General features: G+C 41.3%; 1 protein-coding gene across 8 annotated transcripts in view; it reads right to left on the bottom strand.

The window, feature by feature from the left end:
• Positions 1-3,061: 3,061 nt before the first annotated feature.
• The window catches only part of TM2D1 (TM2 domain containing 1), a 38,040-nt gene continuing 13,865 nt past the window's right edge, over positions 3,062-27,236 (bottom strand). Inside the window, exons 4-8 of one of the 8 annotated variants that reach the window (XR_011532441.1) lie at positions 24,403-24,494; positions 16,171-16,244; positions 8,454-8,996; positions 5,096-5,225; positions 3,062-3,387 (exon numbers count right to left, since the gene is read on the bottom strand). Coding sequence is in view for 7 of the 8 variants with exons in the window: in XM_070592218.1 (XP_070448319.1) it covers positions 13,273-13,512; positions 16,171-16,244; positions 24,403-24,494 (406 nt within the window). In the remaining variant the exon portion in view is untranslated. Of the gene's footprint in view, positions 3,388-5,083; positions 5,226-8,453; positions 8,997-11,558; positions 13,513-14,838; positions 15,142-16,170; positions 16,245-24,402; positions 24,495-27,236 lie in introns of those variants that run through there. The other 7 variants (XM_008530259.2, XM_008530258.2, XM_008530260.2 and 4 more) reach the window with 7 other exon arrangements.

Genomic DNA, 27,236 nt, shown 5'->3' with positions numbered 1-27,236 from the left:
TACAAATGCATTATTCCAGGACCCAGTTGGGTACTCAGTGCTGTTCAGGATTCTTTTATTCATTCCTAATTAATAACTTTTCTCTTCTTCCAGATTTACCCGCCTCCTCTTCCCTCTCAGCAGGGAGAATAAAGACCATTATGAAGGAGCTTCCCACTTACTCCTTCTTCAAGCTCTTCTCCCCTCTTATCTGGAAGCTTTCTGGTGGGCAGTTAGACAACTCAGGCAACTGTCTGGCACCCCGAGCCCAGTGACAGGCTTGCTGTCATCCGTGTCCTCACCACCAGCACCCTTTTCTAGCAGCCTTCCTGTGCCAATGGTGGCTGCTCTCCTGCAGCCCTGGCCGCGAGGAGCAGCGTCAGCACTGAATGGCAGTGGCCTGACGCGGAGCGTGCTCGTGTGGGTCCCTGCAGCGTCTCAGCTGCAGGGCGTCTGCACCGCCACGGCTGGGAGTTGACGGTGGTTTTGTCTGAACTTGGGGTGGGGCTATCTGACTTCACTCTTTCTCCATTACCCTGGCTAACTGGGACTGTATGTGTCTATCAAACACTTTAATGAATCATTTTGACTAAGCATGACAATTCTAGAGAAAAAAATCAGAAATGTACATTGTTCATTCATTGGAATAACTTGAATACCAAATGACAAGGAATTGCACAAATAAATTATGACACAGACATGGATTACTCTGCAGCCATTAAAAATAATTTTGTAAAAGAATATTTATTGAAATAGAAAAAATTTTACAATGTAAAGAAGCAGGCTACGAAACAGTATGGATGATATACCATTTTTGTGAAGAAAAGTGTACATACATGCGTGGAAAAACTACTGCAAGGACAGACATGAAAACATTAACATTATCATCTCCAGGCTAGGGAATGAGGTTTTTTCCTTTGCACTTTTTGGTGCTTTCTCAAAATTTCTGCATTAAGCTTGTACTAATTTTGTAAATAGAAAAAAGCACAATGGATGCTGATTTAATGAGAGAAAGGAAGGGGGAAGGTGCCAGATGCTGGGAATCTCTACCTTTAAGGCGTCTGAACGAGGAGAAGGAACAAGCACCTTAGGCTTGTATGTACTTTGTAAGGACTCATGTTTCTTCTTGCCACTTTCTTGCTGGTTAGATCTATTTCCACTTCCTCACCGCCTACCAGTATTATAATACTTAACGTAAGCATCCAGGTTAAAATAAGGGAAAAGACAAACGTTTTGTAAAACAAAACCTACTCCCAAAGCAGTATTTGCTATAGTCCCAGCAGTCCCATGACCAGATGCTGGCTGTAGACACAGCAGCATCTTTGAGGTCTTAACAAGGTGCTTTAGTTTAATATAACGTAGGTACAAAATCTTCCTGGGCACAGAGGTACTTCTGGAAGTTGTATTAACCCTTTCAGGCTAAAGCAGTACCCTTTGTAAGTGTTTCCATGGAAACACTGGCTCTTTCTGTGGGGTTGAAAGAATTCATTCCACCCTGGCTAGAGGGTTCGGGAGTCCCCAGGATGACTGGCCTCATCCACCTCACAGCCGTGGCCATTGCTCTAAACGCAGGCTTATCCTAGAAGGCGTCGCACGCAGCGTCTTCACAGATTCGTCCTCTCACACCACCAACAAGCAGCCAGGATGAAGCAGTGCTCCATGGAAGAAAACTGCATTCACATTAGAAATCATCATCATCATAAAACACAGAAGACCATTTGCTAAAGAATTACATAGATTAGGCAACAGGGAATCAGGAGAACTGGAAAAACTGAAGTCTCTTGTGAAAACTCAGGGAGTTACAGTGAAGATAAAGTCTAAAGGTTTCCAAGCACATTGTGAAGGGACTTTATTTCTGGATTTTAACAACAATGCGTTTGGAGTACAGCTTATTTGAATAAATACTTTGAGACGCATCTGCTTTGAAACAGATTTCCCACCTGGCAAAGTCAACAAGTGTAACAATTATGTGAGAATCAAGACTACTTTTCAAGATTTGACCGCAGGTATTTTTATATCATTGAACTTACGTAACTGCAGAAACTTAAAGACTTAAAATCTGGGCTTAGGTGATCCTGCAGTAGAATTTAAAGCACTGTCTGCAATCAAAAGGAACCAGGAAATACTAGAAAATGGGCATCCACCACTTAACTGCAGCCAAAACGCCATCACTGTGACAAAGTGGGTCCAAGAGAACGCAAGCTCCGAGAGGAGGGACGTGTTCTGCTCCCCTCTGCATCCCAAGCATCAAGAACAGTGCCTCCCACGTGGTCGACACGCAACATTTTAATGAATGCATGAACCAGAGGCCGCTCCTGGCGTATATTAGGAATCAATCCAAATTCACTTCCTATGTCAATACCTAATCTCCCACCAACTGCAGCAGCTGTGACTGAATGACTGACATATTAGGAAGCTAAGTGTACTATCCTGTACGCTTTTGAGTAAAATGGTTTTTACTCTGGAGGAGCCCCGACGCCAGTAATTTTGAAGTTGGTATGCCTGTTACTAAAGAGAGAGCATGGTGGTATCACGGGGACACAACCTTTCGCATATTTCCATCTTCTTGAAACCTTTCTCAACACAGCAGGAAGAACCAGTGCCACTGGACAGGCGCGGCTTCCTTCAGGCTCCGGTGCGTCACTTAAGGCAGCTGTGCTGGCGGTGCGAACAGACAGCAGGCATTAATCGTCTGTTCGGTGCTCCCACCTTGTCGGTACAGCTTCAGCGATAACTGCACTGAGCTAGGTGAGGCAGCATCTGGTCTGCCAAGAGCTACTCCATCACTCCCAGAGCAGAAAGGAAGAAGTGCACCCTCCAGAGGCCTGAATCCACCAGAGGCGCCGGCGTTGCCTCAGGGTTTCAGGCTCCTGATGATCTTCACCTCCCCGGATACCAACGCAAAAAGCTGGATCTGAAAGCTGCAGACAAACAGGTGGGCTGTCACACACAAGCCTGCAGCCTCAGGCAATATAAATGTATTTGTTCACACCATGGATTAACTGCTTTCAAGGATCAAAATGCAGGAGACAGCCACATTCAACATTTAAGAATGTTTTCTTAATAAGAAAGCACTAAAAAATGTGAGTAAGTCATACTTTTATTTTTCAGAAGCGTAAATGACAAGTGGCAACTGTCTTCAGAAAAGACATTAAATACAAGGGTAACAAGCTGTCTATCTCACGGAGACAGTAGCCTGAGAAAGACACCATTACCACACAGCTCTCAAGAAAGTCCTGTTAAATCAACCTCAGAATAATATGCTTTTAACTAAAACAACAAAACAAAAACATCAACCACGACAAAAAATTATACAGAATCCATAAGGTGGTATGTGAAGAAGGAAAAAGGAAAATCTGGAAGTCCACAAACTGAGAGGTCTCTATTAGAATCAAGGAGGCCCAAATCCTAAAACAGAAAAAAGAAATACGTTAAAACACAATATTTTACAAGAGTCTAGTGAGGTTACCGGTCCAATGCAGACGCACGTTTTATGCTTCATCTGCTCAGGACACGCCCTCTTACTTTTGCAGCCCTTCTCTAAATACTGCAGAGGGCTCACCGGAACGACAGCACAGAGACCTGCCTTCTCAATGGGCCCTTCAGCCTGAATTTCACATTTGAGTCTGGAATTCCAATTAACTGTTTATATAACAGGCTACAGAGAATGGAATTGCTTCTTAAATCACATCTGCTTAACTTTTACACATTATGGTTTAAACACAATCTATAAACTTTCGAAAGAGAGAGAATTTACAGTATGAAAATAAGGTTACATGAAACTACACAACCCTTCTCATAAGCAGGAGTAGCAATTTCCGAAATGAAGATGCTTAATACAGAACGATACAGCAGTGGGGGGGAGGGGCGGCCCCAGAGGTGCGCACAGAAGACCTCAGCTCCACATCCCGCTGTGCACTGATTAGTTGTGTGTCAGTCTCAGCTTCCCTAGGTCTCATTTTGTTCCCTGGTAAGAAGAGGCAAGTGGATCTCTCAGCTTCATTTCCACTTTAAACCCAAAGACTCATCGTTTACAAGATTTGAAAAACTGTTTGGACGATCAGTTGAATAAATTCCTCAGGTCTTGACCGGCTCTGTCACTGTTCAACTCTCACGACAATAACTATAAAGCGATTCCACACTTTCACTGTGATGAAAGGGGAAATCTACCTGAAGGACAAAATTACACTTCACATCCTACTTATACACTACAACACAGAGAATAAATGTCCGCTCCCTTGCTGGCCTCTAGAAGCACTCTCTGAGAGTGAAACTCTCAAGTGAAAACCCTAGGTCTACAACTGCAGCCAAAACAGCCAGCCTGACTTTCCCTCCGAAAGTCAAGTGTGGCCCAGAAAGGACCCCGTTCCTTATGTCACACGGGACTTCTCCCTGGCAGAGAATGAGTGCACTTGGGAATTGTTTTCCTGATAGTCTACCAAAATCCTGAGAAGAATCTAGCATTATTGGAAGATTACTTATTAGGAGACTAAGGTACAGTCATGGAAATAAACACCTGTGGTAGCAGAGTCCTAGAGACCAGAGAGTTGAACCAGGAAGACCGATGTTGTCCCTGGCTTCTCCAGGTGTATTATCTAGTGAAAGCCGAGGCCAATCAACAACTCTCATGGGCAGGGCCAAACTCTGGGTTAGAACAAATTCTTACAGTTCTTCAGGGTTGAGAATCTATTCACTTTCAGGCTTAAGGAAGGGGAAGAAAGAGGTTCAAGGGTCATATTGACCCAGGAGAGAAGGACAGCAGAAAAGATATGCTGTATTGCACTACCTGCAACACACACTTTTGTCACAACCATCATACAACACTATGGAACATCTCGCTTTGACGTGATTTTTTTTCTTGTGAAGTTTGCCCTCTAACCATATTCACTGCAAAGAACGAGAGTCTGAACTGAGAACTGCAGGAGCGATGAGCACACACAAAAATACTCTATGGAAGGGAGAGATGTCTTCGGCATATGCAGACCTGTGTTTCTTGACAAGCAAAATGAGAGGTTTACACCACTAGATGATCTCTTAAATGTCCTATGGTTCTCAAACTCTCATAATTTTATACAGATAATAAACTATAATTAAGGTTACATACACATTCACTTACTGTTTCTTTTAGAAAATATTTACGGATATAACTGCGTCTTTCTAAACGTCTCATTAGTAATACTCAGTCTTGTAAGTCTGGTTCCATAATAATCTATAATGTAACTACTTCCATCTGAAGGTCCAACAATCTAGAAGAGAAAATTTTCAAAATTACTCATTTTACAAAAGATATTTTCACAATACTTTGAGTTTACTTTTCTTAGTTGTTAATAAAATTATTTCAGTAGCACCAAAAACACAACTAACTCAAACTAACTCAAGCAAAAACAAATTAATTCAGTGGCTCACGCAGCTGAAAAGGATACTGGGGAGGGTCCCAGGATCAGAAGAGTTGCCAGTCTGTGCCCCACGCGGCGCCCAGCGGCCTCCCTGCCTCTCTGCTTGGCTCTGCTGCCCGAGCTCAGCAGAGGCGCTCCCAGCGGGGCGCCAACGGCTCCAGAGGCACATCCTGGAAGCGCAGCAGCTCCCGACAGGAAGAAGGTAAAATCTCCCTGCTCAGTGTGTATATACCAATCCAGGAAGGACTCTGACTCATCTGCTTGGTTTTCACGCCTATTGCTGGACAAATTACTGTATCCAAGGGAAAAGGATTAATATGATCAGCCAAACCAGAAGATGAGCGAATGTGACTGCCAGTCCCACCAGAACCACACGGAATGCAAAAGGAGGAGAGACAGAAAAAAACCCACACTCTCATCAGTCCTTTTGTCCACTTAACCACATTTGCGACAATCCAGTTAATATGACCTCCACAAGCTATCGTTCAAGGTAGCAATCTTCAAACGGTAGCCTTAGGGGTACACAAAGATTCACCAAGGTGTGTGTGAGCCCAGACAGTGTTAAGAGAATCAACTCTGGGACCTTAACTCCCACAAACACTCTCTGTAAAGCTGACCCGCCTGATACTACCACGGTGGAGGCACCACGCGAGTCCCCCTTCACTGCAGTCCTTCTCGGCCTGACACACACTTCCCATCAGAGCACACCCTGAGTCCTATGATGGCACGCTGCCGTGAGGATAAGGGCCTCTGCTGTGCCAAACAAAGCGATCGTTCAAAATACTGGACTCCGGGAAATCTCCTCTAATCAAGAGTCCAAAAGTAGGGTTTGCCACATCTTGTTCAAAAGATGCATTTCCAGTAACATTTTACATTTTTTTTATTAAAAATAATTTGCTAAAATTTGTAACATTTATGCTGTTTTGATCAATTATATATCATTAATAACTATAATGACAGCTCAATCCAGAAATCACAAAAAATTTAAAAATGTTTTAATGTAAATAAGATGATCAGTAGATTTCAAGCATAAATATATATTACGTTAGGATAAAATGCTATGGGAGAATAGGAATAGAAAATTCAAGGAGAAAAAGAAACAATGTAAAAATTATAACAGTTAGTGAAGGGTTCATCAGTGTCTTTTTAAAGTGAATGCTGTGAGTATTAAGCCAAGAAAAAGAATGGGTTATGAGAAGTCACAACATGTTTTGAGACTGTAGGAGGAAGACAAAGAAAAGTAAAGCCTGGCCAGCAGAAATAGGCCACACCTTATGGAAAAAATTGCCTAATTTGGAATATGTGCACAGATTGGAACCAGCCTTCTGTCCTATTATCTTTTTCTTCCTATGCCATCTCCCTTGACAATCTCACTTATTCCTGCTGAAAAATTGGAAACAAGGAAAATAGAGGGTTGAGTGACCCTTTAATAGCATGCTTTTCTACTAAGTCCACCTGAGGCACACCTGACTCATGGAAATGGAACTATTTAATTAAAACTGATCAGGCCCCAGACGTTCCACAATCTTGTCAAGTTAGCAGCTGCCATGTAGAAAAACGATAAGGGGTTGTTTCTGTTTTGTTTCCCTGTCCTGTGGACAAGGTAGCCCCAAAGCTGAGTCTTACCACCTGGTAATACATGATCCGATTTTGCACCCACTTTAGCCATCGATGGCAGCACTTCTTCCCCCTTGAACTATGCAGTGCCGGCTGCTCAGCACCAGCCGTATCATGGTACTCCAGGCCTCTTTCCAGAGACAGGCGCAGCCTGGGGGGGCACAGAATTCTCACCAATCGCTGGGGGACAAGTTCACTGGGGGCCTTCTGCCCGCAAGAAGACGTGCGTGAGAGGAAACAGGTCTTTTTCTCCCTCTGAAAGTAACTACATAAGCAAATGATGCTAACCAAAGGAACTGAAGATGGCAAGAGAAACAAGGGAGGAGGGGAGGGAGGGAGAGAGGACGGGTTTGGGTCCTTCACTATGTTCTCTAGCTCTAAAAAAACAAATCTGAGAACTACCTTATCTCCAGATATATTATTAAAGCCAATTTAAACTGAGGTTTCTGTTACTTGGGGCCCAAAACTCCTGATAACGCACTTGTCTTCAACGCCTCCGACACACACTGCCAGATCACCAAGCACAGCACTGCTGCTATTCTCTGTGAAGAGAATTTGAAGAGCTGCACCAAAGGCAACCAAATCAAGTCAGTGTGGGAGAGCACCGGACTGAAGAGAAAGCTGTCAGCAGGCCGCTGCAGGGTTAATCCTCTCTGGACAATCCACAAAATGAGGACTAGAACAAGCTGATCTATGTGGTACTTTTTAAGTTCTATACCTTGTATGACTTGTCTGACTATGACGTTTAAATGCAAACACCTCTACAAGGTATTGTCAACATACTTTTCTATGAACTATCCCATCAAAGAAGAAATTGCTATCCCTGCTTAATTTTTAAGAAAACTATCAGCTGCAAAGATTTCAATTCTTCAAATCCATATTCCTTCACCAAAATTAGAAATTAAACCTGTTTTTGAGCATCTTATATATGTTTATGTACAACACCTGCCAATTATGAATTCCTCTATTATGAGTCTATTATTGTATTATTAATTACAAAGTTACAAATTTTAAAAAATAAGCCATACTGGGAAATTTTTTACTCAGTTAAGTATGCCTGTGTCCATTTGTTCACTGACAACAGAGTATGAAACCTAAACCGATGAGTCTATTTCTCTGCTGAGTCATGGCCTGAGGCCCAATCTGCAGCATGAAGCCCTTCCGCTCAACCAGCTGGGGGGGATTTCCGAAGTCTGCTGGGGGAAGCAAGACCACTCATATACTTTACTGCAATTGACCGAGCGAGAGGCTGCTGCAGGCCTTCAACCTTCCACGAGGGGAAACAGGAGGGCCACTACACTATGGGAAGATATTTCGTACAATGGATGTCAATGTCCCTTGTGTGGGCAGCCCTAAAGCCACAAGAAAGCAACTTCATATCCCTCTCTATTATTTCCGTGACTTCTGTAACAAATTACCGCAAATTTACTGGACTAAAACAATAGAAATTTACTCTCTCACAGTTCTAGAGGCCAGAAGTCTAAAATCCAGGTATCAGCACAGCCGCGGCCCCACAGAGACTAGGGGAGAATCCGCTCTGAGCCTCTCTGGCTTCTGGTGAATCAGCGCGCTGTGGCTCCCGGCGCTCCGCTCGTGGCCACACCACTCCAATCTCTGCCTTTGTCTTCAACTGCCTTCTCTTCTGGGTGTCTGTCTTTTCCTCTTCTGTCTCCTATAAGGACGCTTGTCATTGGATTTAGGGCCCACCCAGATAATCCAGGATTATCTTTTCATATTAAGATCCTTAACTTAAACGCATCTGCAAAGACCCTTTTTCCAAGTCAGGTGACATTCACGGGCTCCAGGGTCTGACACGGGCTCTTTTGTTCTCCCACACTCTCCTACGGAGAGGGCTGGCGATGGTTTGGAGGAAGGGAGTGGAATTTAATTTCTTCTTTCATGTCACTTCTGATCTTTTTCACCATGAAATTTTATTTGCAGTGTAAATGCAAAAAATCTTGAACTGTTTACTCAAACGGGTACACTTTTCTGTAGGTATAAAGTCTATAGGAAGAAGAGTAAATCAGAAAACCTTAGAAATACATATTAAAGTCAAGAATGTTAAGAAGTGGTCACCAAATTTCCTGTTGTTTTTCCATTCTTTACCTTTGATCTCCACTCCAATTCTCTACAACCCTCACCCACCCACCCATGGGCACCCACACAAATAATGGGCATACACTTAACTTGGCATATGACTTGGATATGTATTTACTCTTAAAAAGCATGTGATGTTGTTTGAATAACTATGTATTTTTAATTTACTTGAATAATGTTTCTGAAGATCTTGGTCAGTTTTGGACTATTTTCACAGTACACTATGATCGTAAGACACTTCCATGTGGCTGTCTGTACACACAGGTAAGTGCCTGTGATTGCCAGCTGGTGTTACAGAGGACACATCCACCCTCCTATTAGTGTGCACAGCCAGGTGGATGCCAACTTCCTGCTACCACAGACATCTCTGCACATGTCCTCTTGTGGACAGGAGCATGAGTTTTCTGGAGTAAATGCCCAGAAGTATCTCTCTATTTACATATGAGTCATGTGGGTGATTCTGTGACTCACCCGTTAGTTTATTGTGCTCATTCAACTACTAGGCTCTCCACCATTTTCTTCTTGATTTGCAGAAATCATCTGTATATTCCACATATCAAATCCTCTGGGCAGTATCCATTTACACAGTCTATTAACTGTTACCTTAATCTGTGGTATCCTTTTTAAAAATTAAAAATTTCTTAATTTTAATGTAATCAAATTCTTTTTTTTTCCTTTATGGTTTATGTTTTTGGACTCTTGTTTAAGAAGGCTTAATCCATCTAAGGTCATGAAGATATTCTCTTCAATTAGCTTTATTTTTTCTTTATTTTTTTGAGGAAGATTAGCTCTGAGCTAACATCTGCCACCAATCCTCCTCTTTTTGCTGAGGAAGACTGGCCCTAACATCCATGCCCATCTTCCTCTACTTTATATGTGGGATGCCTGCCACAGCATGGCTTGACAAGTGGTGCGTAGGTCTGCACCTGGGATCTGAACCAGGGAACCCTGGGCCACTGAAGCAGAACATGTGCACTTAACTGCTGCGCCACTGGGCCAGCCCCTCAATTAGCTTTATACATAAAAGTTTATCTTCTCATAGGTAAATACCCGAAAGAATTAAATAGAGATTTAAACAGATTTTGTACACAAATATTCACAGCAGCATTATTCACAATAGCTAAAATGTGGCAACAACCCGAGTGTCCATCAACAGATGAACATATAAACAAAATGTGGTCTACATATACAACAGAATATTATTCAGCCATAAAAAGGAAGGAAGTTCTGATACATGCCACAATATCAATGAACCTTGAAAGCATTATGCAAAGTAAAATAAGCCAGACACAAAAGGACAGCTATTGTATGATTCCACTTATATGAAATACCCAGACAGAGACAGAAAGCAGATTAGAGGTCATAGGGACTGTGGGGAGGGGATGGGGAGCTCCTGCTTTATGGGTCCAGAGCTCCTGTTTGGGATGACAAGAAAGTTTGGGAAGTAGATAGTGGCGATGGTTGTGCAACATTCTGAATGTAATTAACGCCACTGAACTGTATACTTAAAAAAGGTTAAAACTGCAAAATATATATATATATTTTACCACACAAAAAGGAGATTTATTTTATTTGAACTTTATTGATGTTATGGTTTTGTTTGCAATTTATAAACTTTTGATTTTGTTTGTATAAGTTTCAGTAGCATTCTAATAAAAACAAATTAATTTAAAAAAAATGTGGTAACCAGTAAGTCCTTTAACACCTAAACTTAAACAACAGATCTGACCTCCCATTGAACGGCTTTGCATTGTCCTTGACGTCACACTGCTTACGGAACACAAATAGTTTATCAATTTTAAATTTGAAATGTTGAATGAATTAAGGAGTGAAAGGAAAAAATAAAAATACTTTATACAACTCTATCAATGTGCCCTTTTCCTATATAACCCACTTCTGAGTTTCTCCATATAAAGAATGCAAATATTAACACTGGTGAGATCAAATCGTCTCCTGAAGACCGATTAACCTGGTGAAAACGTAAAATGACTCAGCTGTCTGCACTGGAGGAGAACGATGCACCCTGTGTCCGTCCCAGTTCCCCCAGAGAAGTACATTTACATTCTCTTAAAAGTCAAAGTCCATTTTTGTCTCCATAGCTGACTTCCGTGTGTAGTTAATTTTCATACGAGGCTGTTTAAAACCATCTGATTAGTCACATTTCAATGAGGCATCAAATTCCCAGGGAGCGCAGAGTCACGCCTTCAGAAGCCTGGCTTCACCTGGTCTGAAGGCCTGTTAGTGTCAACACTGAACGGACGGAAGCCCCATTCCTCAGGGAGGCTAAGACTCACATCACCTCTCCCGAGGGAGACACAGCTGTGGGATTGCTCTCAGAGCCAGCTTAAGGAACGTCTGCTGTTGGAACATTCCTTTAATTCACCAAATAAAAATCTGCCCACAGGAGAAGCGAACTGAGTGAAATCTACCTAAACAAGGTCACGGACAGAGCAGAGGCTACACAAATTCTCAGTCTCTTCAGTTTTCCAGTTTATTTTCCCAACAAATCATACAAGGGTTAAATGAATAATGCAGAGAGCTGTTTCAGACTTGACGTCTGTGAAATGTCCACTGGTTCAAACCCTGCTCCCCCTCTAGTGACCGAGCGAGGACTGCAGCCCTCCCGGCGCTGGCAACAGACTTAGCACAACCACAGGCTCGTCCTCCCTGCGATCCCAGCATGCATTTCACGGCCCGGGTGTGGGCTGTGTCTCTGACCAAACAAACCGGCTCGCACAGAAGTGAACCTGGAACCACAGTCTTATTTATGCTCTGAAGTGAAAAGCCAGGGCTTTAAAAAATTTTAGTAAAATTCAAAGAATTTAAACATGATAAAATCAAGATAACTCTTTTTTATCTTAAACCTGCAGTTCCCAAGGAAAGATTTTATTTCTGATAAGTGAAATCTCATTATCAGACCACTCTTGGGATAGTTAGATTGTAAGTTCCTTTACAGCAACTTATTATACTTAATTGGTGCTCACTAAACCCATTTTCATTGCTAGCATAAGACCTACTATTTACAGTTTATCACACCAACTTTTTATTCATTAGCTCTCAAATGACTTTATGAAATTTAGAACTTTAAGGTCCTAAAGAAAAGCAATCGCTTTTAAAAAATGCCCATTTTTAGTTCTTCATGTTCCCTGTAATTGGCACAAAGCCACACTTTTCACAGGTTTGCTGCATTAAGTTCATGTCAGCAAAAACTTTTGAGGGCATACCCTATGTGTAGCATACTACTAGTGCCACAGGGGATTAATAAAAGTCTTTTTTTCCTCAAGAAATTTATGTGTGAAAACTCAAACCTGGTGTGTAAAAGTTAAAAAATAATATAAACGCAGTATATAATCCTACATACTTTTATAAAGTTTTAGCAGTGCTAAAATGAGTTACATATATTAAATGCCAAACTAATGAGATATTTTATAAATCTGATAAATTTATTTATAAAATTCATAAATGCATTAGAGATTATGCCTTTCTGTGAATTTCTGCTGCTTATATAATTATTAGTCCTTTAAGAATATCTACTCTCTGATGTTAACAGAAATGAAACTAATTTCTTCCATGATGCATAGAATTGTATAATATTGTCACAAAGAATCCCAACATACTTCCTTCTAACAACTTTCTACATGCCAACTCATATTTCCATTTTCCCTCTACCCATCTTCCTATTTCTGATTTATGGCTGTCCTGTCTCCACTTAACAGAAGAAATTTCTTGTCTTTTTTTTTTGGTGGAGTACACATCAGTGGTTTTGATATAATTAAAAATATCCAGGGATCAGCCCCGTAGCATAGTGGTGGCCAGACTGTTTGGCGTGTCTTGTATAAACGAGAAAAGAGGTTTAAACGAAATTTAAAAATTCTCATATTTTTTTCTCATAAAACAACTTAAACTGTCTAATCTATCCTGCATGATACATATAAAAATATCAAGCACAAAGGAATGAGTGTTTTAAAATCTTCAGAACTGCCTTATGAATAACTATATATACGGTAGTAATATAGTATAGTTACTTATAATTGACTGTGTACTACACATGTACCACTGATCCAGATTTTTGTTGAACACACAAAAGAACTAAATTAATTCTACATATTGTTTCATATCATTCATTCACAAGGTTCCATTTGCATATTTTTTTTTTAAAGATTGGCACCTGAGCTAACATCTGTCACCAATCTTCTTTTTCTCTTTTTTTTCTCCTCCTCCCCAAATCCCCCCAGTACATAGTTGTATATTCTAGTTGCAGGTCCTTCTGGTTGTGTAATGTGGGATGCCACCTTGGCACGGCTTGATGAGTGGTGCCATGTCCGCGCCCAGGATCCAAACCCGCGAAACCCTGGGCCACCAAAGCGGAGCACGCAAACTTCAACCACTCGGCCACAGGGCCGGTCCCATCCATTTGCGTACTCTTTAAGAACAAAAAATCAAAGGAAACTTCAAAAGGTTATTAACAAATAGACAAACTCATAAAAGCATTTTCAGTAAATACAGCAACATGTGAAGCAATACACGCATTATAATTCATATTGTTTGATTCAAAGATGAAATAACTAGACCTACTTTTTTAAGAGGATTTTCCTGGATTTTTGTTATAAACACTGTGAAGCAAAGTGTGTTTTTATAGGTATTGAGTTCATGCACAATATGTTTCTGGGATTGCAGCCCAATAGAAAAACACTGCTATTCACTGGGGAACAATATTTAATGGCAAGAAGAAGGAAAAACAGAGGATGGAGAGAACGAGGAAGGAAAGAAGAATAAATAAAAGGATGATGGACAAACGTAAAAGGTCTATAAGAAATAGAAAAAACATATTTGGGACAAAAATATTAACATAGTTTATGATATTTATAGTAAAAACTTACTTGATTTGCTGAAAAAAGTAATCCTCTCAAACTAACGTAGTCACCATCACACGTTAAGTATATTAAACGACATGTAGAAAAGGCTACAAGTCTTATTTTGCTACATTTGAAAAGTGATTTATTTTTCCCCTAATCTGACAGCAGTCTAAAGTGGCTGTGCCTATTAAAATGTCTTATTTAGGGAAATTCACTGCAGAATTCAAACACTCTAATTCTACCTCAATAATCTCTTAATGTGATGGTCTTAATTCCAGATCTTTAAGAAAAGAACTCAGGGGCCGGCCCGGTGGCGCAGCGGTTAACTAAGTTCGCACTTTCCACTTCTTGGCAGCCCGGGGTTCGCTGGTTTGGATCCCGGGTGTGGACATGGCACCGTTTGGCACGCCATACTGTGGTAGGTGTCCCACATATAAAGTAGAGGAAGATGGGCATGGATGTTAGCTCAGGGCCAGTCTTCCTCAGCAAAAAGAGGAGGATTGGCAGTAGTTAGCTCAGGGCTAATCTTCCTCAAAAAAAAAGAACTATTTGTTCTGAAAAGTTCAGGCATACATACACCAGAAAGCAGTGGCTCAATCAAATAAACTCTACAATTTGATATAAATACAGCTACAAAGCAATGATACCACCAAAGAAAGAACCGAGTGTGAAATACGAACCAAGCAGTTGGGTTTCAGAGACTCTACATTCTGGATATCTTAAAGAATCCCAGTAACATTAAATTCCTTGGATCCTCATTTAAAGTGAGAAACCTGCTTCTGAGCCACGCGCACAAGTACCTCAGCCTCTCCCTGCCTGCACGCCTGCCCACAATCAGAGGGCGGGGTATTCGGTTAGGCACATGTTTATGAATAAAGACAGGAAAATCCCAATTTTAAAGCCAAATATTTTCCCTGTTTAATTCTGGTATCTTATTGGTCCATATGCTGCCTCCTCCTCACAGTATGCTACCAAAAATCTCCTAGATTTTGACTTTCTCTTAAAGCATAAAGATAACGTTAAGCAGACAGAACTGAGGCGCGGAAATACTGCAGGAGAAGGAAGAGCGACTCTGGTGGTGATCTAAACACACGCTGACTGGCTGGCGGAAGACACTGGCTGCTCCATATGCTTCCTGAACGCTGCTTTGTGACATCTGTTGTGATAAATCCATCTCCTTCTCTAATTGAAGAATCCTTGGGAGTTAACCAAAGCCAGTTGAGTACAATTTAATAGAAAACATCTGGCAGACTCACCAACTGTGCCTGCCTCACACCACTGCAGCAGGAGAAAAAGCAGCGGTCACAGGGCTGTCTTGCACACGTCGCTGGGTTATATGGATCTGGCCTTGCCGAGGCCAGCCCTACTCCTAGATTTTCCACAGAGCCCAGACATTCCTTTTTCCTTTTTGGCTTAAGCTAGCTGAATTTCAATTTGGAACCAAAAGAATACTAGTATAGAGTGCCTGTCCAGTGTAAAAGAAAATCCTGTTTCTGACTCCATACATTCATATATAAATATCAGATTCCCACCAATATTCTACTATAGTAACTGACAACGTGGCTGTGACTATCAGGAAAAGAAACAACAAATTTGAGAAATAACCTCAATCACTCTTAGAGATTCATAATACGAATTATAAAGACTCTGAGAAGTTATCCAGTAAAGATATCTCTAACTCAGGGGCCTGGCCCCGTGGCCGAGCGGTTGAGCTCACGCGCTCTGCTTTGGCGGCCCAGGGTTTCGCCGGTTCGGATCCTGGGCGCAGACATAGCACTGCTCACCAGGCCACACTGAGGCAGAGCCCCACATACCACAACTAGAAGGACCTGCAGCTAGAATATACAGCTATGTACTGGGTGGCTAGGGGAGAAGAAGAAAAAAGAAAAAAAGAAAAAGATCGGCAACAGATGTTAGCTCAGGTGCCAATCTTTAAAAAAAAAAAAGGAAATCTCTAACTCAGTTGAACTCATATTTACAATCACATTTGAGTGTAGAATCCTTTTTTTATGAAGTTCTTATGCCTTTTAGAACTACTACTTGGTCGAGCACAGGTCGAGCAATGCTATTTGGAACCATGGTTGCTATCCTTTAGACCCAGCATCTGAAGAAAAATTGAAACGAATTTCTAACTACTTTCTAACGTATTTAAAGTGCACCAGGAGGTCACAGAGCTCAAATCTGAACGTAAAAGCAGTTCGTCTGCTAGACTGGAACTAACTTACCTGCATTGAAATAAGAATGAAATCAATTAGGCTCCCGATTCCACAAAAGCCCACAGTGCAAAACTTCAACAAACCTAGAAAAGAAGGCACGGGCATTTACAACCTGGAAAGTCTTATAAATATTACAAACTGTGCCATTTCCCAACAAACCCTCATACATGCTACAAACTCTTTATATCAAGAATATAAAATTAACACTTTAAAAAATCAAATCTCCACCTGAAAGTAGGAGAAAAGTTTACAGGACTCTCTATACAGAAAAGTTACCAAAAATTTATTAATTCACTTAATAAATAAATATTAGGAACTGAAATAAAAATTCGACGTATTCTTACAAAATTTCTTAAGAAGAAAGGGCTCAAGAAATAAATCTTTAAATCTCAGTACACCAGAGTTACAGAACATCTTTCAGTCCTAAAATCCTTATTGATTTACTTACACTTATTACATTATGTGGTCCAAATTTTAATATACATTTACAGTAGAGAGTTCAAATAAACAAAGACGGTCAAGGCACAGAAAAAAAAAAATCAGGCAAAAACATTGATCTTGTAGTTAAATTGCAAACTTCATTAGTAACCCAATAATCTTGAATTTATCCTATACTTTTTTTTCTAAAAATCTCCTATTTATCAGCTCTACAGTCAGCATCAACGATTCTGTGCACTATATACCCCCCTGTCCTTGGTCCCAACCTTAGAGCTAAGGTACTATAACAGAGCACAGAATCTGGGACACACGCGAGGATGTAACACAAAGGCACGATGATGAAACCAGGAGAGGTGGGTTGGGGGTGAGTAATCTCTCTTCTATGTTTAAATCCCACCTGAGATATAAAAATGGCATGAAACAAGACTCTTTGTGAAAAGTTAGTTCTAACTATCAACTACAAATAGATGCCAGCTACAGTTGCAAGAGGGGACAAGGTCACCTCCTGCACACAATTTGGAAATACACAAATAAGACCAAAATATGTGGTATATTAGATGATTTTTTTTTTTAAGCACTAAGAAGTATTAGACATCTAGCAAAACAATGTAGTAAGTGCTGGGATAAAACATGTTGGAAATAATTTAAAAACTACCAAAATATAGAGATTACTTAAAATTTTGCTTTTGGTTTTCTTCAAGACACTTATTACCACCCTAATATTTTAGTTTTGTTTACTATCTGCATCCTGGAAGCCCCATTAGGGGAGGGTTTTTATCTGTGTTGTTTACTTTTGTGACCTTAATGCCCACAAGATTGCCTGGCACACGGTAGATGCTCAGTATGTGTTGAATATATGGATAAACTTTCTCAGCTTTTCTGTTTCCCAAAGACCCCTAACTTTTTACCCATTATCTTATAACAGCTCCTTGAATTATTTTTTTCATTAGTTGCATTTTACTATAGTTGCCCAAGGAACCTTATCCATTCACGTGGTGTATTACATCCATTCACTCACTCACTGCATTTATGAAATGCATCCCTCTTCACATAGCAATTTAGCGTAAATTTGTAAATATCACAGTTTCCTGTCTTCAATTTGTTTACAAAAATTATATTAAGGGGCCTGCACCATGGCCTAGTGGTTAAGTTTGGTGTGCTCCGCTTCAGAGGCCCAGGTTCAGTTCCTGGGCTCGGGCCTACACCAGTGGTCAGCCATGCTGTGGTGGCAACCCACATACAAGACAGAGGAAGACTGGCACAGATGTTAGCTCAGGGCTAATCTTTCCTAGCAAAAAAAAAAAAAAGAAAGAAAGAATATTAAGAATGGTCCAGCAAGTTTGTCTTTAATTAACCGCTACTCTACAAAGAAAATGTACCCATGTTAGAGCCTTGGCCCTCGTCATGCCTTCTTCCAACAACATTGTCTTTCTCAGGCCACTTCTTCTGAGAAGTCTTCCTAACCTGCCTGTCCAAAGCAGCATGCAGCCCCCACAGCCCAAGTGCTCCACCACGTCTTCCCTATGCATTTCCTTTATGGTTCTGGTCAGAAACCTGCCACAGCCTGATCCGTCGGTCTGCTCATTCACTCTCTGTCTTCCTCTGCCATGTAAATTCCTAAAGGCAGGGTCCTTATCTGTCTTGTTCAAGTCAGAATAGTACCTGACAGACAATTTGAGTTTGATAAATATTTGTCGCACGACCATCAAAAAACTAGAAACAATCTAAATGTCTAACAGGGAGAAACTGCCTCAAAAAATTAAGACGCTTCTAACAGTAAAATAGAATACTACGTAGCTGTCTAAAACAATGATATGGAAGTGTATTTACTGGCAAAGTAATGTGATAACACTCAAAACAGAGAAAGATAATGAGGACATTGAAATCTGGATATTCTCCTGACGAACCCCTTCTTCCAGTGCTTCAGAAAAACGAACAGGAGAGGGCCCACTCAGATAAAATGTTAGATGAGGGAATGATAGGTGTGTCTGGAACACTGGCAAGTGTCATCTACTCCCGGAGGAACGCACTGAAAGAAACCATAGAGCAGATCCACGATGCTGTTTCAGCACTTAAGGAATCTGCCAACCAATCCACAGCAACAGACAGCGAGGACTGCCACCCAGGGAAGAGCAGGACAAGAGGGCCGTGAGGCAGGCATCACCAAGGGGCCCGAGGACACTTTTGGGGGTGACAGACATGGTCATGATCTGGACTGTGGTGATTGCTTCACAGGTGTGTAGACATATGTCTACCTTAACAAACTGGACATTTTAAATACGTGCACTTTAATGTACGTCATTATACCTTAATAAAGCAGTTTTTAAAAATTAAGGAACTAAACTGACTGTTTAAAAAAATAAACTTGAAAGTTTAAAATCATTACAGTGATTTACCCCCATCTCACTCCCAACCTGTGATATTAACGATGGTCCATCTATTTCTACAAATTTCAGACAAAAGGATGACTGTGCTAATAATGAAGGTGCTGATAATGCTATCTTAAACTTGTTTTAGCTTTTCAAATATAAAAATACCTTCTGGAGATAAGACAAGAAGGATGCTAAAGATAAAAGAGATAACGAGACAAGGTACAAGCTTAGAGCAGTACACGGACACGGCAAGCATCTGAGAAATGCTAGCCCCGCTGCTCCTTGTGCTACCACTATTTCTGTATCTACCACTATTATTATTATAACTGAGAAACTGAGACAGCATGAACCCACATTCTTTATAGTAGCATCATCCAACCTGGTCTCATCTCCTGCAAATTCCTTCTTCCTGTGTCACAGCCAAACTGCCCAAGTTCTCCCTGTGCAGGCACGAGTCTCTCCCCGTCGATCCCTGCATCTCTAGGTGCCACCTTGGGCTCTGCCTTGCCACCTCTGTTCCCAATCATCTAGGTAACCCCGGTCAGCCTTTTAAAACTTCCGGAAGGTCTTCTCTAATGCCCTCAGGATCAATTTAATGCTGTTCCTAGATGCTCCCTGGCACACTGCCCTTAACTCTCAGCATAGCACATATCCCAGGGTACAATTTATTACCTATCTGTCCCCTGTCCTTCTGTGAGCAACCTGAAGTCAAGGCTGCGTCAGTCCCACGCCGAGTCAATGTGACTACTGAAGGAACAAACTATACAATAATAAATTATCTTATTTGTAGACAAACACTGATCAACTTGAACACCACAAAGTAGCAGACATTCTAAACAACATTTACTAAAACCAATACAAACCATTACTCTTATAGATTTCATTATTTTGAGCATCAGCAAGTCCAATTTTTTAAAAGATGCAGTATTTGTAAAGTACCAAAAGTAGACTGACTTTTTTTTTTCCAATTAAAAAAATGTTAGATCTTTTTGTACAGATCCTATTTACTAATTTCTTACTGAGAAAAGGAATATCAGCTTTAGATTTTAAAAATTGTGGGGTTTTTGGTGAGAAAAATTCACCCTGAGCTAACATCTGTGCCAATCTTCCTTTCTATGTTTTGTATGTGGGATGCTGCCACAGCATGACCTGACCAGTGGTGTTCAGATCCGTGCCTGGGATCTGAACCCATGAACCCTGGGCCATCAAAACGGAGAGCTCAAACCCAACCACCACACCACTGGGCCAGCCCCTTAAAAATTGTTTAAAATTCCAAATAAAAGTGTTTGTAATCAAGAAGGATCCATTTTTATCCTGACCCATTACTACTACAGATTTCTTCTTTCAAAAAGATCATGCTGCCGGGTGACATTAATGAGGGCCATGTTTTGAGTGTACTTTATACTCCAGTAATTTAAACATTAAATTGTAAAAACACAAATTCAATAAAAAGGCCTTTGGGTATAAAATAAAAAGAACAAAGATTAACTTTTGGTATTTTTTGTTTTATTACAGCTTGAGTTCTGTCAATACTCGCCTGTCTGCCTAACTGCTTTAGAGCTCACAGGAGACCTCACAGTGAATGGCTGTCTGCCACACCAAGCGCTCTACAACAATCCAGTAACTAGTTATCACTAACGGAGAGCTTTCAAAGCTTAAAAAAGCTTACTCCACAAATCCCTTTATTTGTCTTATGACCTGTGGACATTATGTACCAGAACAAATTGGTAACTTCAAACTTAAAAAAAAAAGGAATAATATAATTAATGATTTTAAAGATTTGGGTTTAAAAACATACAACACTTTATTATTCTCATAATAAGAAAGTATTTACCTTTTAAAAGGAATATCACTATGAAAAGAGTATCTCTACTGCTAACTGCTCCAAAAGAGCTATTATCTTTGAGGATTCATCATCTTTTAATGCTACAGATGGGCAAAACAAAATATGCTAGTTATTGCATGCTAAAAAAAATCACAGATGTTAACACAGTTAAACACACAAAGACAGAATATTATTAGAAAAATAAGGCTCTGTGGTGAGAAAATGCTTCCAGCTAAAGCAGCACTGGTATATCGAGGAACAAATCAATCAAAGGAAGTAAAGGCATACAGGGTCACAGTTGTGGGCTAAAAAGGAATTTGCTAGAAAGAACATTTTTCTTAAAGGAATTTTTAGATCTTATCAAATTTTATTCACTCTCACCCCTCAAGAAATTTCCCTTGTTTAAACCTGAAGTAAAATTTATATAACGAAGTATCACTTTCAAAACTAAAGTACTTAAAAAGAACAAGTTTCATATCTTCATGGTTTACATTATTTATTCTGTTCTTATAAAACTCCAATGATCATAAACAGTATTAAGGAGGTATTTTAAAAAGCTATGTATAAATACCCCCACTGCTATAGAATTTTAGACTCTATCTATAACTATTCTCACACCAGTCAACATTGTACTATCCAGTTAAGAATTTTTTTAAGTGGTAGTAATCATTTCGGTTGAAAATACCAAAACTTCATCTTGGATTCTTAGTAAAAAAAAAAAAAAGTAATTAAAAACATTTAAATTTCTAAAATTTACATTGTTAATTTTATATATTAGATTAAATTAGTTGATAAAACATCAAAATCCTTAACATTAAGAAACCTTAAATGCAAGTAAGATATGGACAAAAATATTTGAATGCTTAAAGAGGTAAGAGGATTTTCAGGTAAAGATAATGAATGTGACATGCCCGCTTAGCTCCTCCTACTCCAAGACCCCACTAAAAGATGGTAAGGGGTTTTCAAGTCACAAACTCAACAGAATCAAGAGACTGGAAGAGAAGACAACAGCAACAAAAATTCAGAAGCTGCAAAGCAGATAAATAAGAGGTGACAGACTTAATAATCTTGAGAAAGTTGTATCCTAATGCAACAGTCAAAATATCTGTTGAATTAATGAACATCCAAAGGTGGCTGTAATAATAAAGTACGTTACTTAAAGATTAGACACTGGAGCGTAAGTCAAACGTCAGCATTACATGTGCAAGTTTACGGAACCTCAGCCTCAAAGGAAAGGCTCTCTGGCTGAAGCTAAGGACAGATGGGAGCAGCAGTGGCTGGAGAAAGGCCTCTCCTGGCAGGAAATGCACTCACGAACCACAGCCACCACACAGAGGTCTACACAAAGCTTTACTGCCTATAGCTTTATTCTGCATGAAAAAAATTCACAATATACATCCCAACATATTATTATGTGCTTCAGCAAGTCAAATGCATTGCTTACGCCCTACGATATGAGAGCCCATCCAACACACATCACCAGAAGCAAAAAAGTCACTCATTAAGCCAAATATCTAAAATATACTTATTATTCAAAATCATCATAGAAGAAACTGTTCTAACAAAAACTGTTTCTCCTTCCCTCCTAACCTTTTAAAAACTTTTTAAAAGTTAGAAATCTTTGCAAAAAATGCATATGATCCTGTCCTCTTAAAGAGAACAGAGAAGAAATGCAGGACTAAGGCAGAAGGCCGTGGATGGAGTCTAACCATCAGCAAGTCACTTTACTCTCTCACCATGAACCTAGTCGCTCCCTCCCTTCGAAAAGAGAGTTCAACTAAATGATTTTTATTTTGGCAACCCAGAGGCCTTCTGTGTACAGTATGTGGTTTTCAGCCGCATTTCGGAAAGGCACAGTTGCCCCAACAACTGGCACCAAAGTGCAGCTGCACAAGACTCGGGCCAGGACCACTGCACCCATCTCCCCGCAGCCCACTCTGCCACCAGCCTGTCTCTGCTCTGAGCCATTTCCCACAACTCCTCCAGTGCCAACTTCCCGAAACGTAAATCTGCTTAAAAACTTTTATGGGTTCTGATGTCTGAAGGGTAAAGTCCAAACTCCACAAGACGTCAAAGCCTTTGACAGTCTGACCACAGGCTGGCTCTGCAGGCACTTTCCATCTCCTACCATTGTCTTCCCTACACCACACGCTAAATTACCCACCATCCTCTCAACACACACACTTGCTCTTCCACACCCTGTGCCTTTGCACACGCTGTTCCCTGTAACACCCTAAATCTCTGTAACCTGTTCACCCTTCAAAACCTGGTTCAAATGTGACCTCATCTAAGAAGGTCTCCCTCACACCCAAGGCCGACTACCTCAGCCCCTCATAGTGGGACTGCGTCAGAGCTCTCATAGAACTGTCACGGTTCTGTAAGGGCACTGTGTCATAAGTGGCATACCAACATATTTGTGTTGGATTTATTTTCTTTTTAACCAACATGAACTGTGATCTTCAACACTATTTCCAGAGCACTTAGTTACTACTTAACAGGTAGTAGAAACGTTGAATAAACGTTTGTTAACTGAATCAATTTGTGTATATAATTTTAAACTTTGACTTGTCTTTATGGCCTTATGACACTGAGTACAGGTAAGGCTGTCGGAAACATACTTCCCACCAGCCCACAGTACAGACTCCTCCGTGATCTCTGGTGGGTAGCAACATGGAAAGAACAAGATTAGCTTTGCTGGCTGGAGAGCAGAGCATTCAGAAGCTTTAAACTTGCTCAGTGAAGGGCTAATCGACAAGCAGACTACCACAGTGAATAAAGCATGATCTCCTGAGCAAGAAAATTAGGGTTCAAATTCAGATCACTAGTGGAGCGTCCTTGGGTAAATCTCTTAATCGTGTGATAATTTCTCTACCCATAAAACCAGGATGATAACAACAAGTTTGCCACAGAACAAAGCAAGGCCTCCGAGTCAGTAAATGCCTTAACCCCTCTGGTGACAATTCCCCTACCAGCTAAGGGAGATTTAAAGAGGATGATAAACTCAAAGCTCAAACAAGGACAAGCAAGTGAAGGTCTTGTTTACACAGAAGCTATCGTCTGACGTCAACAGTGCCCATCAGCACTAGCAGCTGCGGCAGACGTGCAGACGGCAGCTAGCTGGAGGGAGGGTGGGAAGCTCCGGTAATGGAGGTCGGGCTCCACACCGGCTCACACTGCTGCCCGTAGCTCCAACCCCAACTTCAGAAAGAAGTAGTTTCCACGCCACGGCAACACTGACAGAGGCTCAGGTGGAAGGCAAATACTTTTTGGAGGGATAGGAAGAGAAATGCATCTATTTGTCAAACATTTATTGTACGTTCACTGTGTGCCCAGCACCAGCAAGGACAGCTCAGGTCTGCTCTAAGTCAGTGCCTACACCATCTTGAGTGTTTTCATAGAGATGAAAATACAGGAAAAGTCAGTATTTCTTACCTCAGCTGAACTGTAGAGCCAACTGCTGGCTCTATACTCGAGAAGAACGCTATTTGACTCCAGTTACAGATAACTTGTCGCTGCTAACAGTGTGCAGAGATTTAATCCGTAAGAACAGGTACTTTACCCACAATACCACTTTCACGAGGATTTTTCTTAACGAAATGTACTCACCCAAAGCAGGGTATCCAAGGTAAAAGCGATCTGCTCCCAACCATCCAAGAAAGAGAGACAGTGCAACCGCCACCTTGTATGAATAGCCATTTCTGCACGAAATTAGAACCTGAGTGTCACATGCATGTATTTCCAACATTTAAACACTTCAGGAAACAAAACTGTTAATTATCATTTATTTGTCAATTGGTTTATTCATCCACTCATTCATTCATTCGATTAATGTTTTTGGGGTGGCTACACATGCCAGGCACTATTCTAGGCCACTGGGATATATTAATGAATGTGGCCTTGAAGAGCTTATGATCTAGAGGCAGCAAGCAATAATCATAGACCTATTTAAAAGGTAAATCACACATTATGCCAGAAAGTCAGAAAAGCTGTGAAAAAATGAAGTGGAGGAGGGGATGTAGAGAATCCAGCATGCTGGGGGTACAGACACGGTCCACTGAAACAGGGCGATCAGAGTGGCCTCATGGAGAAGGTGACGTTTGAGCAAAGACCTGAGGGAGGGAGCCATTCCACACCTCCAAGGGAAGAGCATCCCAGGCAAAGGGACTGCTACTCAGGGGCAGCACGCCTGACACTGTGAGGTCTGTTAAGGAGCCTGGTGTGGCGGGAGTGGAGGGAGAGGAGGAGGAAGAGTAGGAGACGAGGTCAGACAGGTAACAGGGCAGAGGGCAGAGCACGCGGGGGCCTTGGACTCTGGCTTTCACTCTTAGATACGGGGAGCTACTGCAGGACTTAAGTAGAGGTGTCATATGGTCCGCTTTAGACTTTAAAACCATCATTCCAGCTGCTGTGCTGAAAACAGACTGCAGAGGAGTACTGGTGAGATATTGTCACAGTGATGTTGTACAACACGCCACCCAGAGCTCAGTGGCTTACAACAATAAGCAATTATTCTCACACCTGCAGACTGCGATTGCTGTGGGTCAGCTGCTCTATGGGTTCAGCCGGTGATGCTGTTTCAGGCGGAAGTTTAGCTGAGTTCGAATCCAGGCTGTGGATTCAGTTCAAATCAGTTCCACTGAAGTTTTTCTGGGGCCCAGGCTGAAGGTGCAGCAGCTACTTGGGGCAAGTCCTTTTCAGGACATATCAGTGAAGCACAAGAGGAAAGCTAAGCCCTACAAGCGCACGAGTCTCTGCTTGTTTCACACCTGCGAACACTGCACAGGCCAAAGCAAACCACGTGGTCAAGCCCAAAACCAATGGAGTCGGAAGGATACACTGCCCTGTTAACAGGGACTGAGAGGGATAAATTGGCTGAATAAATTCCAACTATCACAGGGTCAAAAGAGTCTGAAGGCTACTTCAGTAACCCAGGTGAAAACTAATAGCGGCTTCACCTGGAGTAACAGCAAAGGAAACAGTGAGAAGTGATCAGATTCTGGATATATTCTGAAGTACAGCCAACTGGATTTCCGGATGTATTAGACTTAGGGTATGAAAAAAATAAAGAAGCAAGGATAATGCTAAAGATCTCATCCTAAGTTACTAGAGGGATAAACTAGCATTAACTCAGGCGGGGAAGACTGAGGATGGACCAGACCCGGGAAGGATGATCAGGATTTCAGTTTTGGATATGTGAGTTTGAGAGGTTTATCAGACATCCAAGTGGAGTTGTCCAACACAGCCAGATTTACAAGCTTGGAGTTAAGAAGAGAGTCTGGGCTGGAGATATAAATTAGGGCATTAGAAGCGTACAGGAAGCACTCAAAGCCATGAGATTTCCAGGTGAGTGTAGACAGATAAAAGAAGAGATTCGCAGACTGAGCCCTGCGATACTCTAATATGAAGAGATCAAGAAGAGAAGAACCAGAAAGGAAACCAAGAAGGAGCTAACAGAGAGAAGTAGTAAAACCAGAAGAATACGGTATCTTGGAAGTCAAGTGAAGACAGTGTGTTAAGGCGAACAGAGTGATCAGCTGTGTCAATGTAACTGACAGGTCACATAAGATAATGGCTGAGAATTTACCAATAAATTTAACCAAGAGGAGATCATTAGTGACCTCAGCAAGGGCAATTCTGGTGACATGGTGAGAGCAAAAGACAGAACAGAGCCAGCTTAACAAAGGTTAGAAGGAAAAACTTGAAGAAAGGAAGTATTAGACAATTCTTTTGAGCAAAGGGGAGTAAAGAAATAGTGAGGTAGCTGGAGTTATTTTTAAAGTCAGATCTGATCCTATCAGTCTCCTGCTTAAAATCCTATGTTTTTTGCACTGTACTCACAATTAGGACATTTTCAGGGAGTTGGGGGAGGTGGTAAACAGCCCAGAGATTCTGTTTACGCATCCAGTATACAGGGATGTCAGACGTTACGTGGAGGGCAGTGGTGCCCCATCCACCTTGGAATGCGGCACCAGAATGAAAGTAGAGAAACAAATGAGGAAGCTTTGCAGAAACTCAAGCTATAACCTACTGGGCAGTAGCAGTGGGAGGGAGAAGTGAACAAAACTGGGAAATATTAAGAAGGCAGAAGCAACCAGAATACATGTGGGGAATGAGGGAAAAGGAGAAGCCAAGAATAACTCCAAAGTCTCTGCTTAAGAAACTGGGCAGGGGCTAGCCCAGTGGCCAAGTGGCAAAATTCGTGCACTCCGCTTCAGCAGCCCAGGGTTTTGCCAGTTTGGATCCTGGGCACAGACATGGCACCGCTCATCAGGCCATGCTGGGGTGGCACCCCACACAGCACAGCCAGAGGGACCTACGACTAGGATGTACAACTACGTACTGGGGGGCTTTGGGGAGAAGAAGAACAACAAAAAAAGAAGACTGGGCACAATGTTAGCTCAGGTGCCAGTCTTTTTAAAAAAAAAGAAGAAAAAAGAAAA

Source organism: Equus przewalskii, chromosome 24 (assembly GCF_037783145.1).
Source record: "Equus przewalskii isolate Varuska chromosome 24, EquPr2, whole genome shotgun sequence".
In the NCBI taxonomy this organism is placed as follows: domain Eukaryota; kingdom Metazoa; phylum Chordata; class Mammalia; order Perissodactyla; family Equidae; genus Equus; species Equus przewalskii.
Note: the sequence above shows the minus strand (reverse complement) of the source record. Positions and strands in the feature narration are given on the sequence as shown.